This window comes from Glycine soja, chromosome 16 (genome assembly GCF_004193775.1).
Source record: "Glycine soja cultivar W05 chromosome 16, ASM419377v2, whole genome shotgun sequence".
In the NCBI taxonomy this organism is placed as follows: Eukaryota; Viridiplantae; Streptophyta; class Magnoliopsida; order Fabales; family Fabaceae; genus Glycine; species Glycine soja.
Genome location: NC_041017.1, coordinates 29457143 through 29481918, shown reverse-complemented (window position 1 = coordinate 29481918; position 24776 = coordinate 29457143). Strand labels below are relative to the sequence as shown.

Below are 24776 nucleotides of genomic sequence, written 5' to 3'. Positions count from 1 at the left end.
ATAAGGATTGGGTCGCAAAGAATGATAATCACGTGAATTTTCATTACCGAATGCACCGAGAAATGCATGTGAGCAAATGAGGCCTTTGAATTGTTGCATCATATACTGGATGTTAGGGGTAGGTGGCAACAATGGATACGATCAAAACCAAAGTTAAAATGTAGTTATGCTATATATTGTATATAACTATAAGTAGTTGCATTAGTATCACATTAGGCTAAGTACAATCATGAAATATATACCTTTGTATTATATATGTTAACGTTGGAGAAATGATAGGAGTCTAAATATAAAATCAAATCTAGAAAAAAGAAAGAAATCAATTACAATTATGAAAAAAATAAATATTCATACTAAATATAAGGATAATTGTGAAACTGTGATAAATAAAAAGATAAAAAAAATAAAAAAATTGATTTCCTAATTTTATGTGCCATAATTGTTTATAAATTATTTTTCATAAAAACATCCTAGTATTGCCATGTAAGATACATTTCTTTGTAAAATTGCTCTAAAAATTGACACGAGACAATTTCCTTTTATAAAAATATTTTATTTTCTATATACTATAGAGGATAGATATAGATATATTAAAAATATTTATTTATTATAAATTTTAGGATTAAATATAATTTTAGTCTTTTTATTTTGTTTAATTCAATTTTGGTCTATCCATTTCAAAATAGAGACATTTGATCTCTTATTCAAGCAAATAAACCCAAGTATGCGTGACCAACCCAGTTTGCATGAACTACTTCCCAAATTCAAACACAAATCCATGTCTGTTTCGGTGCTAATCTTGTTGTTTATGGTAGTTTTGGGAGATCTGGTCGTAGAAGGGTAAATCAAAATCGTTAGCAACTTTATTGCCTTTTTTTTAAAACGTCGTCATCACTTGAGATTTTTTAAAACTGATAAGCTATGTTAAGATAATATTTGTTATACGTAAAATAAGACATTCATTAACATCATATTTTTCAATAAGAAACAATTTAATTTATAAAATACTTTATTTCTATTAAACCAATACAAAACAATAAAAGCACATTTGTATATTCTCAATTATACATCGTTGAACAACTACAATATAAAGTTATAATACATGTTACATTCCTGAAATTAGACACTTAATACATTTGAGTCATTTGCAAGAGAATGATAACAAAATAAAATTAAAACCTAATCTACCCTCTTTTGTACCAGGCGAGACTGAGACTCAAAACAGTGACCCAAAGAAAACCCAACCTGTATATACCCACTTCAAAACTCTGAAGGCATTCTTGAAGGATCCTTTTTCTTCTCAAACAAGTACAACCATCCCCCTAGTGCTCGTTGTAGCTATTTCCTTCGATCTTTGTTGTTGGCATCAAGTCTTCCATCTTTCTCTAAAATACAAAAGTTGTATGGAGTGAGTCCCCTAAAATACAAACAAACAATCTTATAATCTCAAACATATATGTTAGCCACCACAACATGGTCCTCTCATAGTCTCACTCATAATTCCATTCACATTTCCTACTGATTCTTAATTTATCACATCATGGGTCCGCTACCATTAGAACTTCAAAAACTCAGTGGTCTTACACATTTTAAGTCGGATGACTATTGGGAGTACACTCTCACCACAATCAATGGCGAGTTCTCACCAATCGATTATGCCTCTCATTTGTTGAGGTTGCTAAGTTGGCACTATGAAAATGATCAATAAGTCAATGATTCATCCCCTAAGTACCGCTCTGTGTGGTCATCCAATCTCTGAGGACTGACTATCCACAACTCTGCTCAATAGGATTGTCCTTATTCATCTGCGTGAAAATTTTCAATCACAAGTATTTGGCAGTGATTGGAGAACAAAGTATGAGCTTGAAGTCTTGCCTTCGACTCTTTAACACAAAGATCTAAAATCACCACACTAGGTGATTATTCTAACCCCACCCACCTTGCACTATCCATGCTTAATACAAATAGAAATTCCTAAGCAATTACTTCCATTTTTACTTCTCCAACTGGCGTCTACAATTTGTCTTGCATTCCTCGAATGTACGCAAACTTGTCGTGTCATGAGTATAACGCGTCCACCACGATTCTCACACCATTAGAAAAATAGGACTTCCCTTCCTTTCCCTCCAACCAAGGAATTAAACTATTTCAAGCACAACACAAACCCCAAGCAAATGTCCCATCCTATGTTTTATTAAGTCTTATGCAATCTATCCTTCTCTCAAAATTATGTAGGTTTATCATGATTCATATTCTCCAAGAAAAGGTCCTAAGGCTTATTCTAAGTCCAACTCTTGAGAAGGTACTACAATGTGCAAAGATATCTAAGGTTTACTAAGTCCAATGATTCATCAGGTTCACAATCTTGTTAAGTCTTTATTCATTGTCCATCGCAATTAAGTAAAAGTAAATTTTCCTAACATAACATTAAAATTTTCTTAACAAAAAAAATCATAAGGCTTATACAATAAAGGAATTCTAATTGAAAGTCATTCAAAAATCATGCATAACACATTTTGTATATTTTCATACTAGCGCTTAAGCATGATTCAACCAATGCTTAAGCTTAATCTCGCTTAAGTCTGGCTCAACTTATGCTTGAGCTTACTCAAGCATATGCCTAGTTCAATCCACTCTTAAGCCTGATCACACTTAAGCCTGAAAACTAGTAGTAGCATTTTCCTTTATAGCTAAATGCAAACAACTCCTTGCATAAGCACCATAACACTACAAAGCCTTGAAAGATACATATTTGTTCTCTAATGGCTTAAAATAAACTTCAATAGAATCTCATGCACAAAACCCATGTTATTTATACCATTCAACACCAAAAGACAGAGATTTATGAGCTATAACAAGTTTATATGAATTTAAAGTAAAAATAGATCTAAGGTGTTGATTTATGGAAGGCTAACTTCCTATGCTCATACAACACATCTAAATGGACAATACTTCATGAACAAGCAAGAGCAAAAAGGCCAACTCCTTCATACCTCAATTGGTGCACGAAAATGGTGAAGAATGGAAGACTTGAAGCTCAAAAACTCAAGAAAGCATGTGACCAAAGTAAGAACTCTTCTTCTCCAAAGTTCACCCAAGACTAAAAATGAAATTAACAATAGTTGTAGTTCAAATAGAGGGGATTTTGAGTGTTAATCAAGTCAAGGACAAGCCAAAGCTTAAGGGATTTAAGAACCCATTGGTCCCTAAGCTTCGCCATGTTACAAAGTGACTTTAGTTGAAAGAATGTCTAATGGAGGGAGGGAGAAAAGGTTGGCTGTGCAGCTCTAGCCTCTTTTGGGAGGTTTCACTTTCAAAATTTTTGTTATAAAGGGTTAAAGTAGAATTAGGTTAAAAATGGAAATTTCATGTTAACCAAAAATGGTAAATCTCTACTCAATTAATCTTGATCCTCATGATAATTATCTAGGGAAGAGTGATTAAATCAAATCTCTCACAGTGTTAATCTTACACTAAATAACTTTATGCAATGCAAATTTACACAATGCAAGTTTATAAAAAATTAATCACATATTAAATAAGATTTCACTCAATATTAACTATCTCAGAAAAAACATAATTAAATTATCTACACATTATAAATTTACAAAGTACAAAACTTCGATTTTAATTAAAGTCAAATTTCATTAAAACTTGTCACATGAAAAATATACATACAACTCAAATTTTCTAAATCACTTAACTTACATTTTCATGCTAATTAATTTCAACAACAATTATATTTTTACATATCACACAAACAAAATTTTCTATTAGCTGAGTTGTAATTTTCAGGGTGTTACAAACATGTGGCAGCAAGGTGGTGGTGCAAGGGGAACGTGACAACACGGTGTTGGCTGGTCCAAGGATGTTACACAGAGCCTTAGAGGTTGAGGTCACACATGCATGTACCTGGGTGGGAGTGGACGCGAGGCATTGGTGAGTGTCGTGGTGTGGGGTGTGATCGACATTGATGTTGTAACGACACACATGATAAAGGTAGGTGACGATGATGTTTGGTGGGGAGTAGTGAAGTTGCGACAATGGTCAGTGGTGGTGGTGGTGGTTGTGTTGTTTGGTTGCAAGCTTTGGAGGAGAGAGGTGATGACTATGGTGTTTTGGTTCTTGAGGATAAAGGAGATGGGGACTATTGGTGTTTGGAGAAGGAGAAAGGTTAAGGAAAAAGGTGGATTTAAGGTTCACAAAGAAGATAGTTGAGTGATTATTAATCATAATTAATTGTTAAGGGTTAATCAAGTTTTTAGTCCCTAAATTTTTTCGAAATTTGGTTTTTAGTTCCTAAACCAAAGTTTAATTGGTCAAGGTCCCCTCACCTTTTTTTATTAAGGCTTTTAGCCCCTAAAATTTTGAACATTTTTGTTCAAACTTTTGCTTAGGGACTAAAAACTAAAATTTCTAAAAGTTTAGGAACCCTGATCAATCAAGCTTTTGTTTTTAGACTAAAAACTTAGTTAACAAGTCTTTTGGGCATAGTTTTAAAACTCAAACCGACTCAAATGATTTGATTGGTTCGATGGTGAATCGAAGGTTTGACTGGGTCAATTTGCTCACTGGACCAATCATGTAGTTGATCACGTGCGACCTAGTTTGACCTGTTTAGTTCTATGGTTAAACCGATGACCCGGTCTGATTGAGCCTAGGGATGGAAAATGGACCCATATCCTACAAGTGGTGCAAAAGTATTTGCAAGCAGGGAAGGTACTTACTCGTTTATTAAGGCTAGGGATGCGACCAGGTATTTACCTGTATTTTCTTGCGAGTATGGGTACCCCCCCCTCGCCCAACACATATATGTATATGTATATGTATGTGTGTATGTGTATAATATTAATGTAATTAAAATATGTTACTTAAGTAAATAATTAATATTAAACATATATTCTTCTATAAAAGAATAATTATATTTTCCAAATTTTATGATTAATCGTAACAGCCTAACAAAAAGTATATGTATAAATTTGTTGACATTCTATTTAAGAATATTGAACTATTATTTACTTTTATGCATTAATTTATGAATTTATTGACAATTTATTTTAAAATTGTCTTCCCATTCTGAATCAATAATTTATATAGTTTGGTGTTTCAAATTAGTAACATAGATTTATACCTATTTAATGATTTGTCTTTGTAAGGTTGGTTGATTATATTTGTAATGTTGTTTATTTATGATTTAAATTTGGACAAATCAATATTATGTTTGCTTATTTTTAATACTACTTCTGGTCCCATATATAACAAACAAAAGATAATATTTTCTTTATCCTAATTATAAGAAACATAAGACTATTTTATCATTAAATTTCCTTTTTACTTTAATTAATTATGAGGTCTATTAATGATATACACTTATTTCTACATGAAAGTGGGTGCATCAATTGAGCTATCAACAAAATACTGTATACGCACTGATTAAAAAATTATGTTAAAAAATAATCACTTCTCAAATCATTTAATATCATGAGTAGTCTTGGAATAAAATTAAAATTTATGACAAATAAACTAATCTAATCATTTATATTGGTCTTGATGAATTAGATAATTATTTATTACATATAATGTGCAAGTAAAAGTATAGGTACATAACATATATGAGATGAGAATTAAAATTACTATTCACACGAGTATAGTATCATGTACGAATATATTTTTAGATGCATATGAGGACAACAATATAAGACCTATCTAAACCTACCTATTGACATCCCTAATTGAACTAGTTTGATTGTATCAATTAGACCAACATTAACTACTCTTATAAAAATAAATGTAATATTTTATGAACATAAAAAAAAATATAATACACTAAAAAATTATACCAAGGACTTAAAATTTATTTTATGAATCAACTTATCACCAAACTATTATAATTAATTATTAAACTTATAATCTAATTAATACATATATTTTACATTGGTTTGTACAGTTTTGAAATGTTGACATACTAGTTTTACCAGAAACCCATCAACCACAGTGTCTCTATAGGGTGAACTACCAGATTGATTTTTAAAATTATGCTTTTGGGCAAGACAAAATTAATAGTTAGTTTAATATTTTTAAAATTTTGTATATATCACAATTCACACGTGACAAGTGAATTTCATGCCAACACATTTGAAAATACCCCACCTTCGACTTTGATTGACAAACGTTCCCCAACAAAAACGACGTCGCCACAGGAATTTCGTTAATAATTTATTTATCCTATAACTTGGATAAAAAAAAGAAGCAGCGCAGCGGCATTGGCAATGGAGAAGCTCGCTTCTTCTTCTACTGCAACTGTTGTTCCCACTCAACACTTCCTTTTTCAATTTCACCAACATTCTCTTTTCTTCTTCCCCAAAACTGCGTTTTCCACCTTCCACCGGAACCGCACCGAACCGCTCTCACTGCTCTGTTGCAAAAGCAGACACCGTCGCCTAGAAGCATTATCCAGCAAACAGGATCAACTCTGGGTCAGCGAAGAAGAATTGGAGCTAGAATTGGAAGAAGGAGAAGATTCGTATTTGGACGGTGATGATGACGACGACGACTCGTCGTTTTTGTCGCTCAGCGACAAGCCCGACAGGAACATGGCCATGCTCGACGATTACGAGGGCGAGGAGCTCGACTTTGATTACGGTCCCGACCACCGAAGCGGTTCGTGTTTCGCCTTAGGGTTTGTTTGTTTGGAATTTTGGTTTGAGGAATGCTAGGATACTCTCTTTATAGGCCTCCTCCATTCTCTTTTATCAGAAAAAACATTCAATTTTTCCCCCTTAATTATAAGTAAATTTTAACTAATTTTGTCTCATTTAACGGATTATCTTCAAAATATTCTTCGTCATTTCGTCATTTAATATGAGATTTATATTGATATCAAGTTTCAATAAAGAGTAATTTAGACAAAAAGTTTGTTTTTTAATCGGGGATTGACAAAGTTTAATGAAAATTACTAACTTCCTGAATAAGTGTGAAATTAATGTTTTTTTTTTCTTATAACAAAAACTCATGGATTACTCTTTTTTTTTTAACACACTCTCTGTGTAGTTAACTGAAATGTATTGAAAACCATTAGTTTTGGTAGGTTCCACTTTTAAATTAGGGGAGAGAATCATTAGATGAGAAGTGTGACTGGCATTTTTCTTGTTGATTTTATTTCTTAATACGAATGCTTAGAGTTGGTTTCTGCTTTAACATTTTCTTGAAACGCAGGGTATGTGGCGTTACTTGGGAAGCCAAATGTTGGGAAGAGTACACTGGCGAACCAAATGCTAGGGCAAAAGTTGTCAATAGTTACAGATAAACCTCAAACGACGAGGCATCGGATTCTGTGTATATGTTCTGGCACGGATTATCAGGTTTTAATCCTATTTCTTCCTAGTCCTTTAGTTTGTTTTTCCTACTAAACGCCTGAATGTGTCTATTTGGATTTGCGTTGGAGTCATGTTGAAACACCAATTAACGTGATTTTAGGTAAATGGTAACATGTTTGGTCTCTGGTTTTGGCTCTAAAATTGATTTTGAGTTGAAACAACTTTAAGAGCTTTTTCAGTTGAATAAAATTTTAATACTGATTTAGAGTTAAAACAACTTTAAGTACTTTTTCAGTTGAATAAAATTTTAATACTGAATTTTGCTAAATTAATGGATGTACAACAGATGATACTTTTGAATCTCTTGCAGATGATACTTTATGACACACCTGGTGTTCTACAGAAGGAAATGCACTTGTTAGACTCAATGATGATGAAAAACGTTCGCAGTGCTGCAGTTAATGCTGACTGTGTATTGGTTCTTGTCGATGCACGTAAAACTCCTGAAAAAGTATGGACCTTCATCTTCCTTTACAAAATTGTTTGTTCTACTTTCTTTCTTGTTTTTCCAAATTGCTTCCTATCTCTAGATTGATGGACTGTTGGAAGAAGGCATAGGAGACCTCAAAGATAAGCCTCCCACTCTACTGATTCTAAACAAGAAGGACCTTGTTAAACCTGGTGAACTTGCAAAGAAACTTGAGGTTGGAACAAAATAATTAGTATTTATATTAGCCTGTATAAGTTAATTCAGTGGTTTTGGCATGACTTTTGCAGTATTTTATGCCCTAATTATTTCAACTTCCTTTCAGTGGTATGAGAAATTTACTGAAGTTGATGAGGTTATACCTGTTAGTGCCAAATATGGTCAGGGGGTTGAAGATGTCAAGGACTGGATACTGTCAAAGCTTCCCAATGGACCAGCTTATTATCCAAAGGCATGTCAAGAGTCAGAATTTTACTGCCCCCTTCAAATTTTAATATTTTGCTATGTTACTGTTCCATTTCACAATTAGAGATAAATAACAAGAGCCCATTATATCACAAAAGAACCATTTCTTCTGCAATTCCATGCCTGCCTATGAAAAGAGTAAATGCATTTGATATAGAGTTTTTATTTAAACTAAAGTAAAAACTGGTTAGTTATCTTGGGTTTATGTTTAAGCCTATTGAAGTGAACCAGGCTGTATGTCTGTATATGAATGTCCAAATACACATGTATACTTAATTTATAGCAGCACCTATTAGTTTTGCTTGTTGTATAATGACAACCAATCTAACCAACAAGCAACCAAGCCTTTTCCCACTATGTGGGGTTGGCTACGTAAATCATGTTAACTTTGCTTGCATAAAGATGCTACATAAAAAAAAAATAAAGTGACATTCAGTCTTGGCTGATCAAATTTGTATCTAGAATTATGGATCCTACTTCTTGAGAAATCACAATATCATCTTGCAGCTTTGCATATGCATCCTGATTCATATTTTTTGTGACTTTTGATCCAGCAATTCCATTTAATTAGCTTGTTAATATGCCATACCATTGTACCACCTATAGGCATAGAGTGACATGCAGTTCTAGGTTGGTAATGAGTGACATAGTAATGGTATGGAGAAGGCTTGCTAGTGCTTGCTGGCAACCAGTGTGTAGGTAATTATACCTCCATTATGACCATAATGGTCCCTGTACTGTAAGAGTTGGAAAAAGAAAGCATTTTGAATGATATATTATATCATATGATGTCGTGCTCATCAGCTATACCTCCAATGCCATGAACAATGTGTGCTGATAATGGACCATTATTGAATTGCCAATTGTGCAGATACCACCCCATCAATATTGTTCCAGTACTGCAAATAGTGTGTGGCCATGTGCTATTGCCTCTTGCTCTATATAGATTTCTCAATGTACTGGCAGTGTAGTGCAGAGCCCTCTGCTATAACTGCAGCATGCTATTAGCAACGTTGGATACAATAAGAACCAAAATATATCCCTTGTCATTTCTTCTGCATACTTTTCATGTGCTATGCTACCTTAATGTTGTTCCTGAATTTGCAGGATATTGTCAGTGAGCATCCAGAGAGATTTTTTGTAGCTGAAATTGTTAGAGAAAAGATTTTTATGCAGTATCGAAATGAAATTCCATATGCATGTCAGGTAATCATCAAGTTCATTTTTTATTTGTTATATAGTCACCTTTCCCTCTCAAATTGAAGGAATAACTGACATCCTTTTGTCAAAATATTTGCAAATATTTTCTTATGTCCAATTCTCAGGTAAATGTTGTAAACTATAAAGCTCGGCCGAATGCAAAAGAATACATACAAGTAGAGATTTTGGTTGAGAAAAACACTCAGAAGATTATCCTTATTGGAAGAGTATGTCACTTGTACCAGAATTCAGTGGATCATTTGTGAAATTGTGGAATTTATTTTGTACAAGACATAGAGTTGTGGCAATACTGCCAATATTATTACTGCTTTTCTGGCTTGTGTTTACTCTCTTTATCACTGATTTTACAATATTTGTTGCACACAAGAATTTATATATTTGCCTTAATGTTGATCCTGAAAATGCCTAGCAACCTAAAGTAATATCAATTTCCTTATATTTTGTTTATCTTTATTCTTAGAAATTGTGTTTATTTGATAAAAAATATCAAAATACTTCTAAATGATGTCCTGCCTCCCTTCAAACAGCATTTATCTGGTGAATATTAAAGACTGAACAGTAACCATATATATGTGTGCTCAACTACTTCAGGAAGGAAAGGCTTTGAAACTGCTTGCAACGGCTGCCCGCCTTGATGTTGAAGATTTTTTACAGAAGAAAGTTTATCTTGAGGTGCAAATTTATGATGTTTTTTGTCCTGTATCTGTGCTAATCATTTTTAATCTGGACATGCATTTTTTCTGTATAATCTTGAGTTTCAAGTAGTAATGTGGCATACATTTTACTTCTAGACTGGAATATTTACTCTATACTGGTGTCTGAACTCTAAACAGATTGAAGTGAAGGTTAGAGCAAATTGGCGACAAGATGAAGGGCTTCTTAATCACTATGGTTATGGGGGCCAAATACGTGTTATATAATGTGAAGATGGAAAAAAAAAAGAAAAAACAAATCATTAGGCATCTGGTATAAAATATGTAAGTGAAAATCACTTGCCTCAGTTGCCATCAAAACTTCTATTGTATATGATTTTGGCTGACACTATCCCTCTTCCATTCTTGTAGGCATGTCAATCCTTATTTGGTAAATGTGAATGAAAAAATATGTTGAATGGAAAATTTAAGATATGGAAGCAATTTTCACATTAGCTTCTCTTTCCTTTCCCATCATATTTAATTACATTCATTTTCATTTACGGTTGAACTGTAGGAATGAGAGTAATGAAGTAATGTTACTTATACATGAATTTATTACCCCATCTATTTCAGTCATAATACTTTTAAGGAAAAGCAACTTTTAGGCTTCGTCTATGTATTTTTTGGAAAGTAGGAACTCTAGTAGTTCATGTATAAACATAGTGTATGTAAACTGAGTTACTCTGTTGAAATTGTATGATAATCGTGCAGCCACTTTCCGGAACCCTGTGTTTTCTTGTTCTTTTTCCAGCTAATGATTTGTGTTCCTTAACCTCAATGCTGGTGGGTCATGAGCCAGTGACCTATTTTTCTAGTTCTTATCATCTCAATTCAGAAGATAGTCCACCCATATAATAAATATATGAATCTATTAGTGCAATAGTATTTTATTCTAACTAGCTCTCACAAAGAACTATATTTGTAAGATATCCTACGGTTTCTGCAATTCAATCCAGAAGGTTCGTGAGTATCAATCAGTGGCTTCAATTTGCTTTTTACTGCCAATGTTGTACCGGAGTTGCTTCCGGAACAGGACAATCCAATATGGAGCCAGTGTTTAACAATTTCCAGAATTACATTCCATATCCAGAATTGCTTTTCCAGGGCAATTGTTTCCGGAATAGATTAAAATTAACTGATCCAAAATAGATTAAAATTAATTCCGGAATCAGTATTCTGAATTATAATACACAATCCAAAATAACTAATCCGGCATGTATTAAAAAAGGTGTGAATTTACTCGTTATCACAAATAATGTCCCGGTTGCAACAAAAGGCGTTCATTATTTGAAATGCAAAACAAAGGGTTAAGGTTGGAGAGGTGGCTCTAAAGATAGACGTACGCAAAACTTATGATCGGGTGGATAAGGGTTATCTAGCAACAATCTTGGCTAAAATGGGCTTTTCCCACAAATGGATTCAATGGATGACTATGGGCCTAACATCGATGGTCTCTTCTATTATGGTCAATGGGGAAGAAGTGGGGCTTGTGATTCTAGGAAGGTGCCTGTTAAGAGCAAGGAAAAAACAAGAGGGATGAGCCTGGATAAAAGGTAATTTTCATATATTTGCCTTATTACATTAGGAGACTATATATACTTGTAATTCCTATAACAGAATTTGTAACCTTGTGTCAATAAGGATCTTAACAGAAAATGGAATCAGGGAATTGGCAGAAAAGGGTAACCACTACAGCACTAATGCCAGCTCAGCTACAATCCGTTAGTCCTTCAAGTGACTTGAGGTAGTGACCTTCCTTACGGGCTTGTTCCTTGGCTTAGGCTGTGCATGAGGCTTGTTTCCTCTCTCAGGGCCTAAGGCAGGCGGATCCACTATCCCCCTACCTCTTTATCATTTGTGTCGAGTGTCTAACGACTATTATAGAATAAACACAAAATGGCTACAGCTGACCTTCATGGGGTTAGAGTTTGTAAAGAAGCTCTGATTATGTGGCATCTGTTGTTTGCATATGATTGCTTCTTATTTTTTCGAGCATGCCCTAAGGAAAGTGATGTGAAGCACAACATTTTATGTGTGGATGAAGTTGCCTCGAGTCAGGCCATAACCTGTTAAAGTCTGAGATTTTCTTTAACAGGAATGGTCCTAGTGATGTGTGTAGCAATATCATCAATACTATGATACTTTCTGAATGCCTAGGTACAGGAAAGTATCTTGGTGTTCTATCTTGGTAGAAGCAAAAAAGCAATTTTTGGATGTGAGTGGGATAAGGTTTGGAAAAGGATTTAGTCTTGAAATTGAAGGTGACTGTCTAGTGTAGGTAAGGAATGATGGCCAAGTACCTTTTACAAAGGATTCATGCATATTGTATGCCATTTTATATGTTATTGGATGGTCTTATTGATGATATCCATAGTATGTTGAATGATTTTTGGTGGAGTTTGAAGAGGGACAACAAAGAAGGCATAAAGTGGTTGAGATGGGACAAGATGGCAATAAGGAAGGAACTTGGCTGGTATGAGGTTTAGAAATACTAAAGTTTTTAATATGGCTCTTCTTGGCAAGCAGGGGTGGTCTATTATGAATAATCCTAACATGTTGGTTGCTAAACTATTAAGAGCCAAATATTATTCCCAGATCGATTTTGTAGAGGTTGCGCTTGGAAATAATCCAAGCCACTTGTGGAGAAGCATTTGAACCTCACGAATGCTGGTGAAGCAAGGTAAAATGTGGAGATTAGCGGATAGAGGAAGAGTTTAGGCCTGGCAAGATCCATAGTTTAGAGATGAAAAAACATGTTTTGGCTAATCTTAGCTTGAATGTACATGTTCCTGACCTTTTTAGTCAAAGATCTCATAGACTGGGGGACTAGTTGTTGAAATAGCAATCTATTGATTCTATCATGGAAGGAGCGAATGTTACAGTAGTCAAACAAGTCCCTTTGATAAACTTGCAAGGTGAGGATAATCCTATCTGGAGGTTTAGTAAAGATGGTATATTCTCAATTTGATCTGCTTATCGCTCTTTCATAGAAGTTTTTGCTGAGATGGATCAACTGATTGTTCAAGGAGATTGGAAAAGTATCTGGAACTTGAATCACAGTAGAAATAAAAAGTCTTTCTATGCAAGGTGTGCAAAGGTGGTCTACCAAGAAGGCAAAGACCACAAGCGAAAGGAATGCAGTGCCAAGGTATCTGCCCTTTTTGTGAGACCAACCTCTAAAGCAACTGGCATATTCTCTTGGGTTGTAATTTTGTTGAACCAGTATGGAGAGAGGGAGGACTTTGGAGTAGAGTTGAGGGTTTAATGGATAGGAGTGATGGCATATCCCAGTTTTGCTTATCAGTTTACAGTGAGTTGACTGGGCAAAATAAATCTATGATTGCGATGATTATTATATGGAGAATTTGGTGTAGTAGGAATCAATTAATATGGGTCGAAAAGAACACTACTATGAATAGGGTGGTGTATCGTGCTCAAGAATTCCTACACGAATGGAGGAAAGCCAGACTGTGTGAATCTCCACGTGAAACTTCAGCTACAATGCACCATCAAATGGGATGGAAAGCTCCCCCAAATGGGTTGTTTAAATGCAATATTGATGCTGTGTTTTTTAATGATTATGGCATTTTTGGTATAGGAATGCCTCTCAGATATGATTCTGGCCAAGTTGTCATTGCGACTACAACAAACTATAAGTCCCTTCCACATTTGAATGAAGGTGAAGCCATTGCTCTTAGGGATGTGATTGCATGGCTCTGTGACTTGGAGATTAAGGATGCTATAATTGATATGGATTGCCAACATATGACGAACAATGTCTGTAGCAATCATCTTGATAATTCAAAATGTGGTCATATTATCTCTCGATGTCGTTTATTATTAGAATAGTTACCAAACTTTAGAGTTTGCTTTGGAAGGAAGCTAGCAATTTGGTTACTCGTGGCCTTGCTAGGGTAACAAAATGGATTGTTACTTGGGTCAGTTTCCACCTGATTGTATTGCTCAATAGTTTTCGTTGGAAATAATATAAGTTTGTTATTTGGGATGAAAAAATGGATTGGACTCGTCGGGCCAAGCCATTTTGGTTCCTTTTGATGGGTTGGATTGAGATTTTCAATCCTTCTTTCTTTATTCAACTTGATCTGTTTTGACTTATTAGAAAATGGATTGAGAAAAAAAATAAGACAAGCCAACCTGTTAATCCATTTTTTATTAAAAAAAATAATTTTAGTATTTATGTTGATATTTTATGCATATATTTATTAATTTTTAAATAGTTTATGTTTTGTATAAATAAATTATTATTTAAAATTTAAGATCATATATTCAATTTTTTAGTAAGTATTTATTATTTAATATGTATAAAAGATATAATTAATTAAAATATATTTATAATAGATTTTTTTTCTTAATATTTTAGTTTTAACGGGTCAACTGTCAACTCGATAAAAGTAGAGTGAAATGACACTTTAAACCTATATATGAAATATATAACAAGATAGGTTGACCTGTATTTTAAGGGTTGGTGGTGGAGCGGGACCGGTCACGACGGACCAACCCATTTTACCACCCCTATTTGTTACTATATATAAAAAAGATTTAACTACCCATTTGGTGTTTATGTTTACAAAAGTTTTTCCTTTCAATTTCTATACTTAACAATCCTCTTTTAGTTTTTACACAAACCATTTTTAATCTCTTAGTCCATAATTTTTTTTAATCTTGTGTAGGAACAAAAGGAAATGTTTTTGAATATCAAAACTAAAAAGAAGTTTTTACAATTTTAGAAACCAAATGAATAATTAAACCTATTTTTAATAATAATAGATGTCTTGGTTCAAGCCACGTCACAATGCTGATAATAATGTCATATGCTACACTTTCAACTATTCTAAAATAATTAATTTCAATAAAAAAAAGTAAAGAAATATTATGGATGATAACTAATGATGACCTAATTTATTAATGAATAACACTACTCGCGTTTTTTTATTATATATAAAATAAATAAAAATGACTTCAACAATAAACACTTTCTATTAACAGAAAATATTTCACATAGCCCATATCAACATGTATGACAATTTTTAAATGAGTTTCATGTAAGCTTTTCAAAGAATTAATTGTTTTTTTTCCTAATACTACACTTTCTTTCATCTATTTAATAAGAGTTCCACCAAGAAAATGATTTAATAAGGTTAATTTTGTAAAGTTTCAATTTTCTTTCATTTTTTATTATCTTTTCTTGAGATATGTAACATAAATTAAGACAATACTTATTTGGGATGGAGAGAGTAAACAAAGACTAATTCTTAATTATTCATGTGTAGGGCTTAACTACTCAAGCATTAAATATACCTAAAAGAAAACTGGGCTCTCTAATTTTCTAATTAGGCTTTAACTTTTATCAGTCCTACAGCAGCCTAGCCCATGTCTTCCTCTAAATCTCTAACTATAACCAAACTCAAATAGAATATCTAGGGAACGAGCCAACGCATGATATGTCAAGTTCTCAAAACTCTTTTGAAGGCTCAGTTACACATTGCTCATATAAATAAGAGTTGTCAAATGCTACATAGAAAATCACGGGCTTCAAAAATTGGACGTACCTATGGGCTATGGGCTACATAGCCCACATAGCCCATAGGTTTTCTTGAAACTTACTCGTAGTGTGGCTGTGAAACCAAGAAACATGTTTGGTTTGTTCGTGTAATAATCCGAGAGAGAATCATGCTCCATAAGGAACAACAAGATAAGTTTAAGAACATAAGCAGCAAACAGAATATGCCTTCAAAATATAAGATCACGATTCTGAGTGACAAATGGTCAATGTCATCCTCTTTCAGAACCATTTAGACAGCAAGATTATTTCATTTTTTTTTGTTAGAGATCATGGTGTCTTTTAATTTATTGAATCAGAAATCTTATAATGTATGATTGTCATTGATTTAAAGAAAAGTTGCATAATAAAAATCGAACTTTATTTCTCTCCTTAAATTGCATAATCTTCCACCACTAAACTAGCCTTTTTGGGTTTCACGATTATTCCACAATTGAGAACAAAGGAAAATGAAATATCATAAACAAAAAAAAAATAGAAAAAAGAAAAGGAAAATTGAAATATCTAGTGTAGTGAGATTGGACTTAAGATAAATGTTTTAACTCCACAAAGTATCTTCTAACAACATTTACAAATATTCCCCTTTTCCTTCATTCGCACCTTCCAGGCAAGAAAGTCGCATCTATTTCTTAAAAGAAGCTTCTGCTTTGAAGACAAAATCCCTTTTCAAGATCGTTGTCTAAAGTTTCTCGTAATTTAATTTTCTTCTGTTTTTTTTTCTTTAGCTAATGTGAGAACCACGAAACAATTTAATTAATGTACGCTTTGCCTAAGATTCCGGTTAATTTCCACCATCAATGAAGCTGGCGTTTCACCTTTGATCTTCCTCTCATCGTATCAAATTTTTTAATACTTTCTCTCTCTGTCTCATTATAATTATTTTATATAAATCAAGAAAAATTAATAAAATTATATTTAATAAAATTAACTGAAAAGTTAACTAAAAGTTACAAAATTAATCAAAAGATGAAATTTATAAACTAAAAATTTAACTTATTAAATTATATGTATTCGGTAAAATTAATAGTTAAAGTAACTAAAAAATATAAAATAACAAAAAAGTAATAAAATTATAATTTATTTTAAAAAAGTAATCATAAAATATGAAAAATATATTAAGGATAAAAAGAAATAAAATATAAAGCTAGAAGTCAAATGTTAATAGTGAAAATTGTACTTACTCCTTGAAAGGGATATATTTTCATAATAACTAAGTAATTTTTACTAAATGATTTTATTAACAAATAAATGTTTAAAGATAAAACATAAAATCAATTCTTGATTGTAAGTTCTTTTTAATTAAACAAATAAGTTCATAGTTTCAACTTATCAAAGAATTATATACTCCTTAATGGATATAATAATAGTAATTTTGATAAAGATATCAATTTTGATTATAATAATATCGTATAATGGTTTGTAAGAAAATTTGCAAGTAGATTTTATGATAGCGTTTTCGATTAAAAAGTTAATTTCAATAATTATTATATTTCGATAGTAATTTCAATAGCAATCAGAAACCAGAGATTGGAAAAGTAAAAGTTTTGAGAAGAAATGAAAATTGAATACAATAAAGGTTTTTAAAAAGATGTAATAAAGTATAAAGACATAAATTTATAAAAGGTGAGAATGAATACATACATGATAATTGTATGAACTGTAGTCAATTTTGATGTGAAGTATTGTTGGTGTTTGAAGAGTTAAGTGATACAATTCAATATTCAATATATGGAAATTTACTATTAGAAGTCTTATTTATAAACCTAACACTAACGACTGAATTCTATGACGTGTAACTTCTTTTATAACTACTTCAATTAATCTGTCAAATATGGAAAGATTCTACTTCTAAGCGCTTTCCAATATTATGTGTCTTAATGAAGTCATTGAAACTGTCATTTTTCAACCAAATAAATTCATTTGATGACGCATTCAACTTCTCAAATTTTAATTCACACTTTAATCACTTTTGAATATATTCTTTTGTTTATCTTGAGACATGTTCATCGAAACTACACATAAATCTCATAACTTAAACAAATTTTATAAAATAGAGATAACATTGACGTTTTAAAAATCATACTTCAAGTAATATTTTAAAAAATATTAGAAATTACTGAAAAATTATTAAAAAAAATATTTATTGAAAAGTCAAATAAAATTTTCAATTATTAAAAAACTAAAAACTAACTAATGTTTGACTGAACATAACCTAAATGGGTAAAAGAAAATAACAATTTTATAAAATTAACTTTATTATCTTTAAATCAATTTTGATTTTTGTAATTTATATGCATTAATATTATAAGAAATATAAATAAAAAATTAATATTATATTAAAAATTAAAATAATAATTATTTTGAGATTTTTTTCATACGAAGAATGTTATGGGACGAATAGAGTATTAATATTAAAGCTAGTAGTAACCTTTTGTTTATTAATTAATATATATACATACATATGCATGATCTTTAAGAGAAAAGTGTGTACTTAATGGATGAAGGACAGATATTGTGGGGGCGAGTGGAGCCCCTGTATTAATCATATATTTTGGAATTACGGTCTATAGATAATGAGAGGAATATGTTTACTTTTTTTTCTAATATATCTTTTAAAAGTGAAAAACAATGTGCTAAATATTTACTACTTAAAGGGTGCGAATAAAAGGCTTAATTATCGATATCTGATTTCAGTAACAAATGGAATAGATTATCAAAAGTAATTGGTGCAAGTAATTCGATAATTAATTAAGTTTCTTAATTTACAAAAATAACAAACGTTTTTCATTAATTAAGTTTATTATTTCATGCACGATTAATAATTGAATCTAAGTTTATGATTAGAACAATTTTATTTAAACGTACAATTTTAAAAGCTATGAATAACACCACCTAATTTAATTATCTTTTATTAAAAGAAAAACTTGACTTAGTTATACGTCCTGCAAAGATATTACTATTGGCTTAGCTTGTGCATGAATTAAGACTAACCCTCCTCACATGGTTAATTCGGGTAGTACGTGTTTGAATGTTTTTAAGTAAGATTGAGCTCGTATTATAGACATTCTTAATTCTTAACTCAATATTATTTTCTACAAAGGATACCATACCTGTGGTTCTAGATCATAAAGACTAACCCTGCTCTCAACAAATCTCATCCCAACCCCTTCCCAGCAAAAAGAGAAAAAGAATCCACCATGCTATCGGCTTGTGCATTTAAAGAATAAATCTTATATTCCAAATGTTCACAACCAATAAGTTATCAAGATAAGAACGACATACATCTCCTTAATTATAACCAATAACCCAACTCCTTACAATCACACTTTTTTTCACCTTATACCCTAGTTGCAATTCAATAATAAGTAACCAAATTGTATACACATATACAGTGACATCAAATTTGGAAACGATAGCAGTTGTCAAGTCATTGATTTCTTATCTAAAATGCTATATGAACTTGGGATCATAAAGATACACTTTTCTTCTTTCTTCATTAAAAATAAAAATAAAAAGTGATCATTGCTAGCTAGCATCTCTAACTCATTTTGCAAGTTGGTTGGCACCTGTGCATGTCCATTTGACACAATCTTTGGCCTGAAGCCAAGTAATGTACGTACGGTATATATAAACAATTATACAAGATGCTGATAGAATGACTAATATAATAGACCATTGTGAATGCACTTTAACAAGTCACAGCATCATATACAGGACGATCCATGCACCCAAACCCGGTGAAGTAGTGAGCTAGTGACACGGTTAGCACGCCAAGCCCTATCAAAGTGCAATTGGCAGGGGCCAACATGCATGCATGTGTGTCTCTTGGCGTTTTCAGAGCACATGGTGGGCGTGTTCTGCATTATTGTTTACAATAGCACTCTTGAGACTCATAGTCACATCATCACTCTTCTAACTCGAAGTGAACAATGCAACATTGCAACCAGCTAGACATAGGTGAAAACTACCTGTTCTAGTACAATACTACTATATATTAGTCTTTTTGACCAATTTATACAACCTTTATGAAACTACTTATAGCTTTTATGTTTGCTAGCTAGTGTGCATGGGATATGTCCTGTCAAGCTTACAAATTAAAATTTCTATATTTTTTCGTTATATTGTTTTATTTTATGTTTGCTAGCTAGTGTGCATGGGATAAGTCCTGTCAAGCTTGCAATTCGACTAGATCAAGCTGTAACGCAATTTTAAAATAAAGGTCAAATGATTATCATCAAAAGAGAAGATTTATCTTTTGATTGTGGATTCTCAAGTTATTCCAAAGAGCACTTGTACATAAATAGGAGAAAACGGTGAGATGAAAGTAAAAGATAAAACTATAATTTGAACTAAGAATAACTTGTAGCAATAGATAAAGAAAAGCGAAATAAACTAGAAACAAGTAATTTCAATTGAACTAAGAATAACTTGAAGCCCTATACTGAAATAATTGTATATGTTCGTGCATCAATTGCCACTAATGTCACTACCCATTGTTCAGCTAATTCCATGAATGTTTCGACTAATCAAGCTTCCTTTTGGCTAACTCTAATGTGTAATCAGTTAAACAAGTTGGCTGGTGATCCTCCTATTTGTTAGGCACGTCTCGGAATCACATTTGTATTTACAACAGAGGTAAAATTGTTTTTTTACATTAATTGTATTAATAATTAATATAAAAGTATTTATTTACATCCCTTCCAAATTTTAATAAAAATGTCATTTTTACATCACTTGCATTAACAATTGATGTCAAAATTCCTGTATTACATTGGTTATATTGATAATCAACCCAAAAAAAAATATAATATATTTCCATCAATCAAACAAATAGAACCGACAAGAAAAGTACGATATAATATTTTTAATAATTAGAAGATTTAATTAAAATTTATAATAATTGTAAGATCCTATTAAATTTTTAATTATGATTAAGAAATGAATTGTATAATTAAAAAATTTTAATTTTTAAATTTAATCTAAAGTATTTTCAAGAGAAATAAAAATACATTTAATAAGGTTTACAAATTAGTATAAATAATTTTATTATTATTATTATTATTATTATTATTATTATTATTATTATTTTATAAAACATAAATTTTAGTCATTTAGTTATATTAATTTATTTTTCATATCTTAATTTCTTATAATTTAATAGTATTATATTAATTTCTCAAATTTTTATGTTTACTTTAAATATTAAGAACCAATGAAATGATGTTTTTATTTTATTTTATTAGTTTTTAGTGTTATAAAGTTAGAGTTTTATATTTATTAATGCTGAACCGATGACTTCATTGATTTAATCGGTCCAATTTTAAAAATATTGAGATTTTCAACATAGATTCATTTTATTTTTGCAAAGATTGAATACTTGTTATGAAAATTTATGTTGCTTAATTTAGTCTGAATTACATGTTTTATACTGCAAGACTCTCCACTCAGAACTCCGTAAATTCTGGGAAAGCGAATCGCACTCCAAGGTACTAGTATTTTCATGGAGATTGTTACTAGACATTCATAAAAGACATGTTCAGATTCAAAACTTGGAAGCTTCCTATTATTTTTGTAATTCGAGAAAGGAAACCTCTCAATACTTATTTCTCATGTGTTTTGAGACTATTCAAATCTAGTATGGGATCTTCAGATGGCTGGGAGTCGAGATAGTACTTCCTCAGGAAATTAATCAGTTGTATGATCAATTTGATCTGCTCATTTGTGGAAGAAAATGTCGTAGATGAGAGCATTTGATCTGGTATGCCACATATTGGTGTATGTGGAACACAAGGAATAGCATTGCTTTTCGGGAAATACTTTTTGATGGGGCAAAACTCTTGGAAGACATTAAAATCACCTTATAGCAGTGGTTCTTGTATAAGAGAAGGAACAAATCATCAGTGATCTTCTTCTCTTCCTAGTGTACTTACCCCTTGCTTTATTTGAATTCATATAGTTAGATATTCTTTTAGAACACTTTTTGGATACTTGATATGTAATACTACTATGTATAGTGGACAAACATTTTTTTGTTGTACATTTGCAGTTATACCCCTTGTACAGTCTTGACTATTAATATAAGAAATTACACCTTGCTTTTAAAAATTAAAAACCTCACTCCTCTATGCTTAAATAATAGAATAAAAAAATTATAAAACTTAATCATATATGCTATATTTTATAATATATTTCAAAATAAATGATATCAACATAAATATATTATTGTACGTTATACTAAATATTATTTATCAAATAATTTTTTTAATGTTTACTATATAATTATTCAAAAAAGTTATACTTTTAAAAATAAAATAAAATAAAACATTGGACTAGACTGAGACGATTTAAAGTTTAATCTAACTCTTCTTCAAAATACATGCATCAAGCCTAATTTTTAAAATTTGAACCCATCAAAACTAAGTTTAGATGGGCCAGATTAGTAGAATTAGACAAGTGATGCGTTTCCTTAAGTGTTCTTTCCTTCTTCATTCATTAATTTGAAACCAACATAGATAGCCTAAATGTCATGCCTATACATTAAGTTTAATCAAGTTAATTATTCTCTTCGTTTCTTTTTAATTGTATAAGTTTTTGAAAAAAAAATATTTTTATTTATATATCGTTTTTAAAATTTAAAATAATATATATTATTACTTTTTCAATTATATTTATTGTGAAGCGGAAACTAAAAAAAAAGTTAATAAGAACACCATAACTATTTTATTAGGATTAAGAAAGACTGTAAAAACCAACAGAGAAATCCAGTATCTTTTGGGCAAAATGTTTACCATTTACTTGTGTTTGAAAAGTGAAAACACGGTCATGACGTGATAAATCACGTCCAAGTGCTAAAAAATGCAGAAGCAACATTTATTAGCTTCAAAGGAAACGTGGAAAATCACGTCACCAAATTGTTACCAAACATGCTGTAAACTATAATGCATTTTGGGACATCTTAGGAATTCTTACGGGTTTCCATTTGATTGCATACATCCTCAAATTATCGCAGAAGAGGAAAAGGAATTACTGGGGGGCCATATATGACCCTTGCAAACATGCAACTTCAAAGCATACTTTAAAAACCGTAGGGTGTAGCCGCCTTCGCCCTTAGGAAATTAATAAATCTTGCAAATCATAGGCCTCATTAATGTTAACCTAAATTTGTCGAGGATGCTGATGAAAGTTCCAAAATTTTATGGAGCATTCAACAAAACTATTTAAGGGTGCCGTGGTCAAAGTCCTAGTTTCAGAATTCAGCTTCACACATTGATTGCATCCCATTGAATATGCAATCAAAATTTTAAATTTTGAAATATCTTGTCAATCGATCTGATGCGACTACTTGATCGATAGCTAGTTTCGTCACAGGTGAAGACCGGAGAAAGTCTAGTAGATATACAAAGCTAAGGTGTAGTTTCTAAGGTGCCATCTCCAATTCAATACAGATTACAAAAATTAATTATAATTTAGAACGAAACAGTAGCCTAAAGCAAGCTAGTACATCATAAGAGACATGTTTTAATCAATAGTAATTAACAGTTCAATTGATAAAATTCTAGTGCAACCATTTAAAAAAAAACACTTTTATGCATGAAATTTAAATTCTAAAGTTTATTTAAATTCAAAATGTTTTTGCATGTATTAAAGAAATTTAATTCAAACGGTTAGATAAAATAAGTAAACTATTGTAAATTTTGTAATAGTCATATTTAATTTTTACTAATAAAAAAACAGATATGAATGTAGTGAATGTTAGGTGTGAATTCTATACAAATATGGAATTTTCTTATAGAGAGTGGATAATTAGTGCATAAAAAAGAACTTATTTTATAGTAGCATTTTGTAAATGGAAAAGTTTCATGTGACAAGGACTGTGATGTTCTGAGTACAACAGTAGAAAAGTGAAATAAGAAAAGGCGTAGCAATTACACTGCATGATCACAAGGAAAAAGGACTGAAAATAAAATATTGGAACTCAACGAAACAAGAAACTTACAATTTTAGAGAGAGGCAGCAGACACTGTCAGTCTCTGGCAATTGCAGCCCCAACAGTAAAATAAAATAATCTCAGTAAAAAAAAAAAACTTACAGTATTATTACGTCTTGAATTGGCCCCTCTTTTGTGCTTCACTTGAGCGCCACGTGATGCATGGAACACACGAAAAGGTTCCCTTTTTGCAACTTGCAAGGAGCAAGTGCAATCGAGTACGGTCCTCGCAAAGCAGACAGACACACAATGATTTTTTTTTTCACTGCTCCTAATTAAATTTTGGCCCCTTCAATTTCAAATCCATGCAATTATTTCTATGTGCTCAAGTCTCGTGTGCAAGTGGAAATTGAATTATACTCTAGCTGTTGCTATCATTATTATAAACTGGTGATCGAATTGAAGATAAGAAACATCGACTAAGAAGAGCTAGTAATATTAAAATAAATTTATCATATAAAAATACGCAATATTTATGTTTTGTCCATAATCTCATGAACATGATGGATAATTAAGTTAATTTGGCAATCATAATTAGTTATAGACAATGTGTTTTTCTATCAGCGAACAAACTAAAATTCAATTAAAGGGAAGAAGTACCCAACCCATGAACAAAACAAAGTCATAACAAAGGACCCACAAAAGCCATAATTAGTTGTACACATGTCCTAAACTTAATCAAATTTGCGGACCTAACAACTATAAAAACAGTCAAATATATTATGCGAGTGTAGTTAATGTAATGTTTATACGAAAGATAGTTGTCGAAAACTTCAAAAGATGTTCAATTACGTCGACCCTTCCTGTTATGGTAATCATCCTTCATTAATGTCAGACAAGTCTAGCACTCATGACTAAGACATGAAGCTTATCTTCCCGTTAAAATGGGGTTCATGTCAAGAGGGAACTCAGGATCAGGAGATTCGAAATCTCTGAGAGTTTGAGATCGAGGGAGGATTTCTATATAGCATGCGTGAGTCTAAGTTCGTTGTTTAATATTCAAGTCAAGGTTTTAAATTTGTGA

The 24776-nt window shown here is 31.6% G+C and overlaps 1 protein-coding gene across 3 annotated transcripts; it reads left to right on the top strand.

Moving 5' to 3' along the window:
- Positions 1–6227: 6227 nt before the first annotated feature.
- LOC114391191 (GTPase ERA-like, chloroplastic) lies at positions 6228–10908 on the top strand. 3 transcript variants are annotated; one of them, XR_003662074.1, is made up of 10 exons: positions 6228–6660; positions 7216–7361; positions 7663–7827; positions 7907–8020; positions 8129–8254; positions 9376–9474; positions 9594–9695; positions 10081–10161; positions 10323–10466; positions 10554–10908. XR_003662074.1 is itself a non-coding variant. In XM_028352218.1 (9 exons), the coding sequence occupies exons 1-9, from the start codon at positions 6270–6272 to the stop codon at positions 10407–10409; spliced, it is 1311 nt and encodes a 436-aa protein (XP_028208019.1). In that variant the 5' UTR covers positions 6228–6269; the 3' UTR covers positions 10410–10908. The 3 variants fall into 3 exon arrangements, 2 of the variants coding, with proteins under 2 accessions (XP_028208019.1, XP_028208020.1); XM_028352218.1 differs by having other exon boundaries at positions 10323–10908; XM_028352219.1 differs by having other exon boundaries at positions 6230–6660; positions 7687–7827; positions 10323–10908.
- Positions 10909–24776: the final 13868 nt, after the last annotated feature.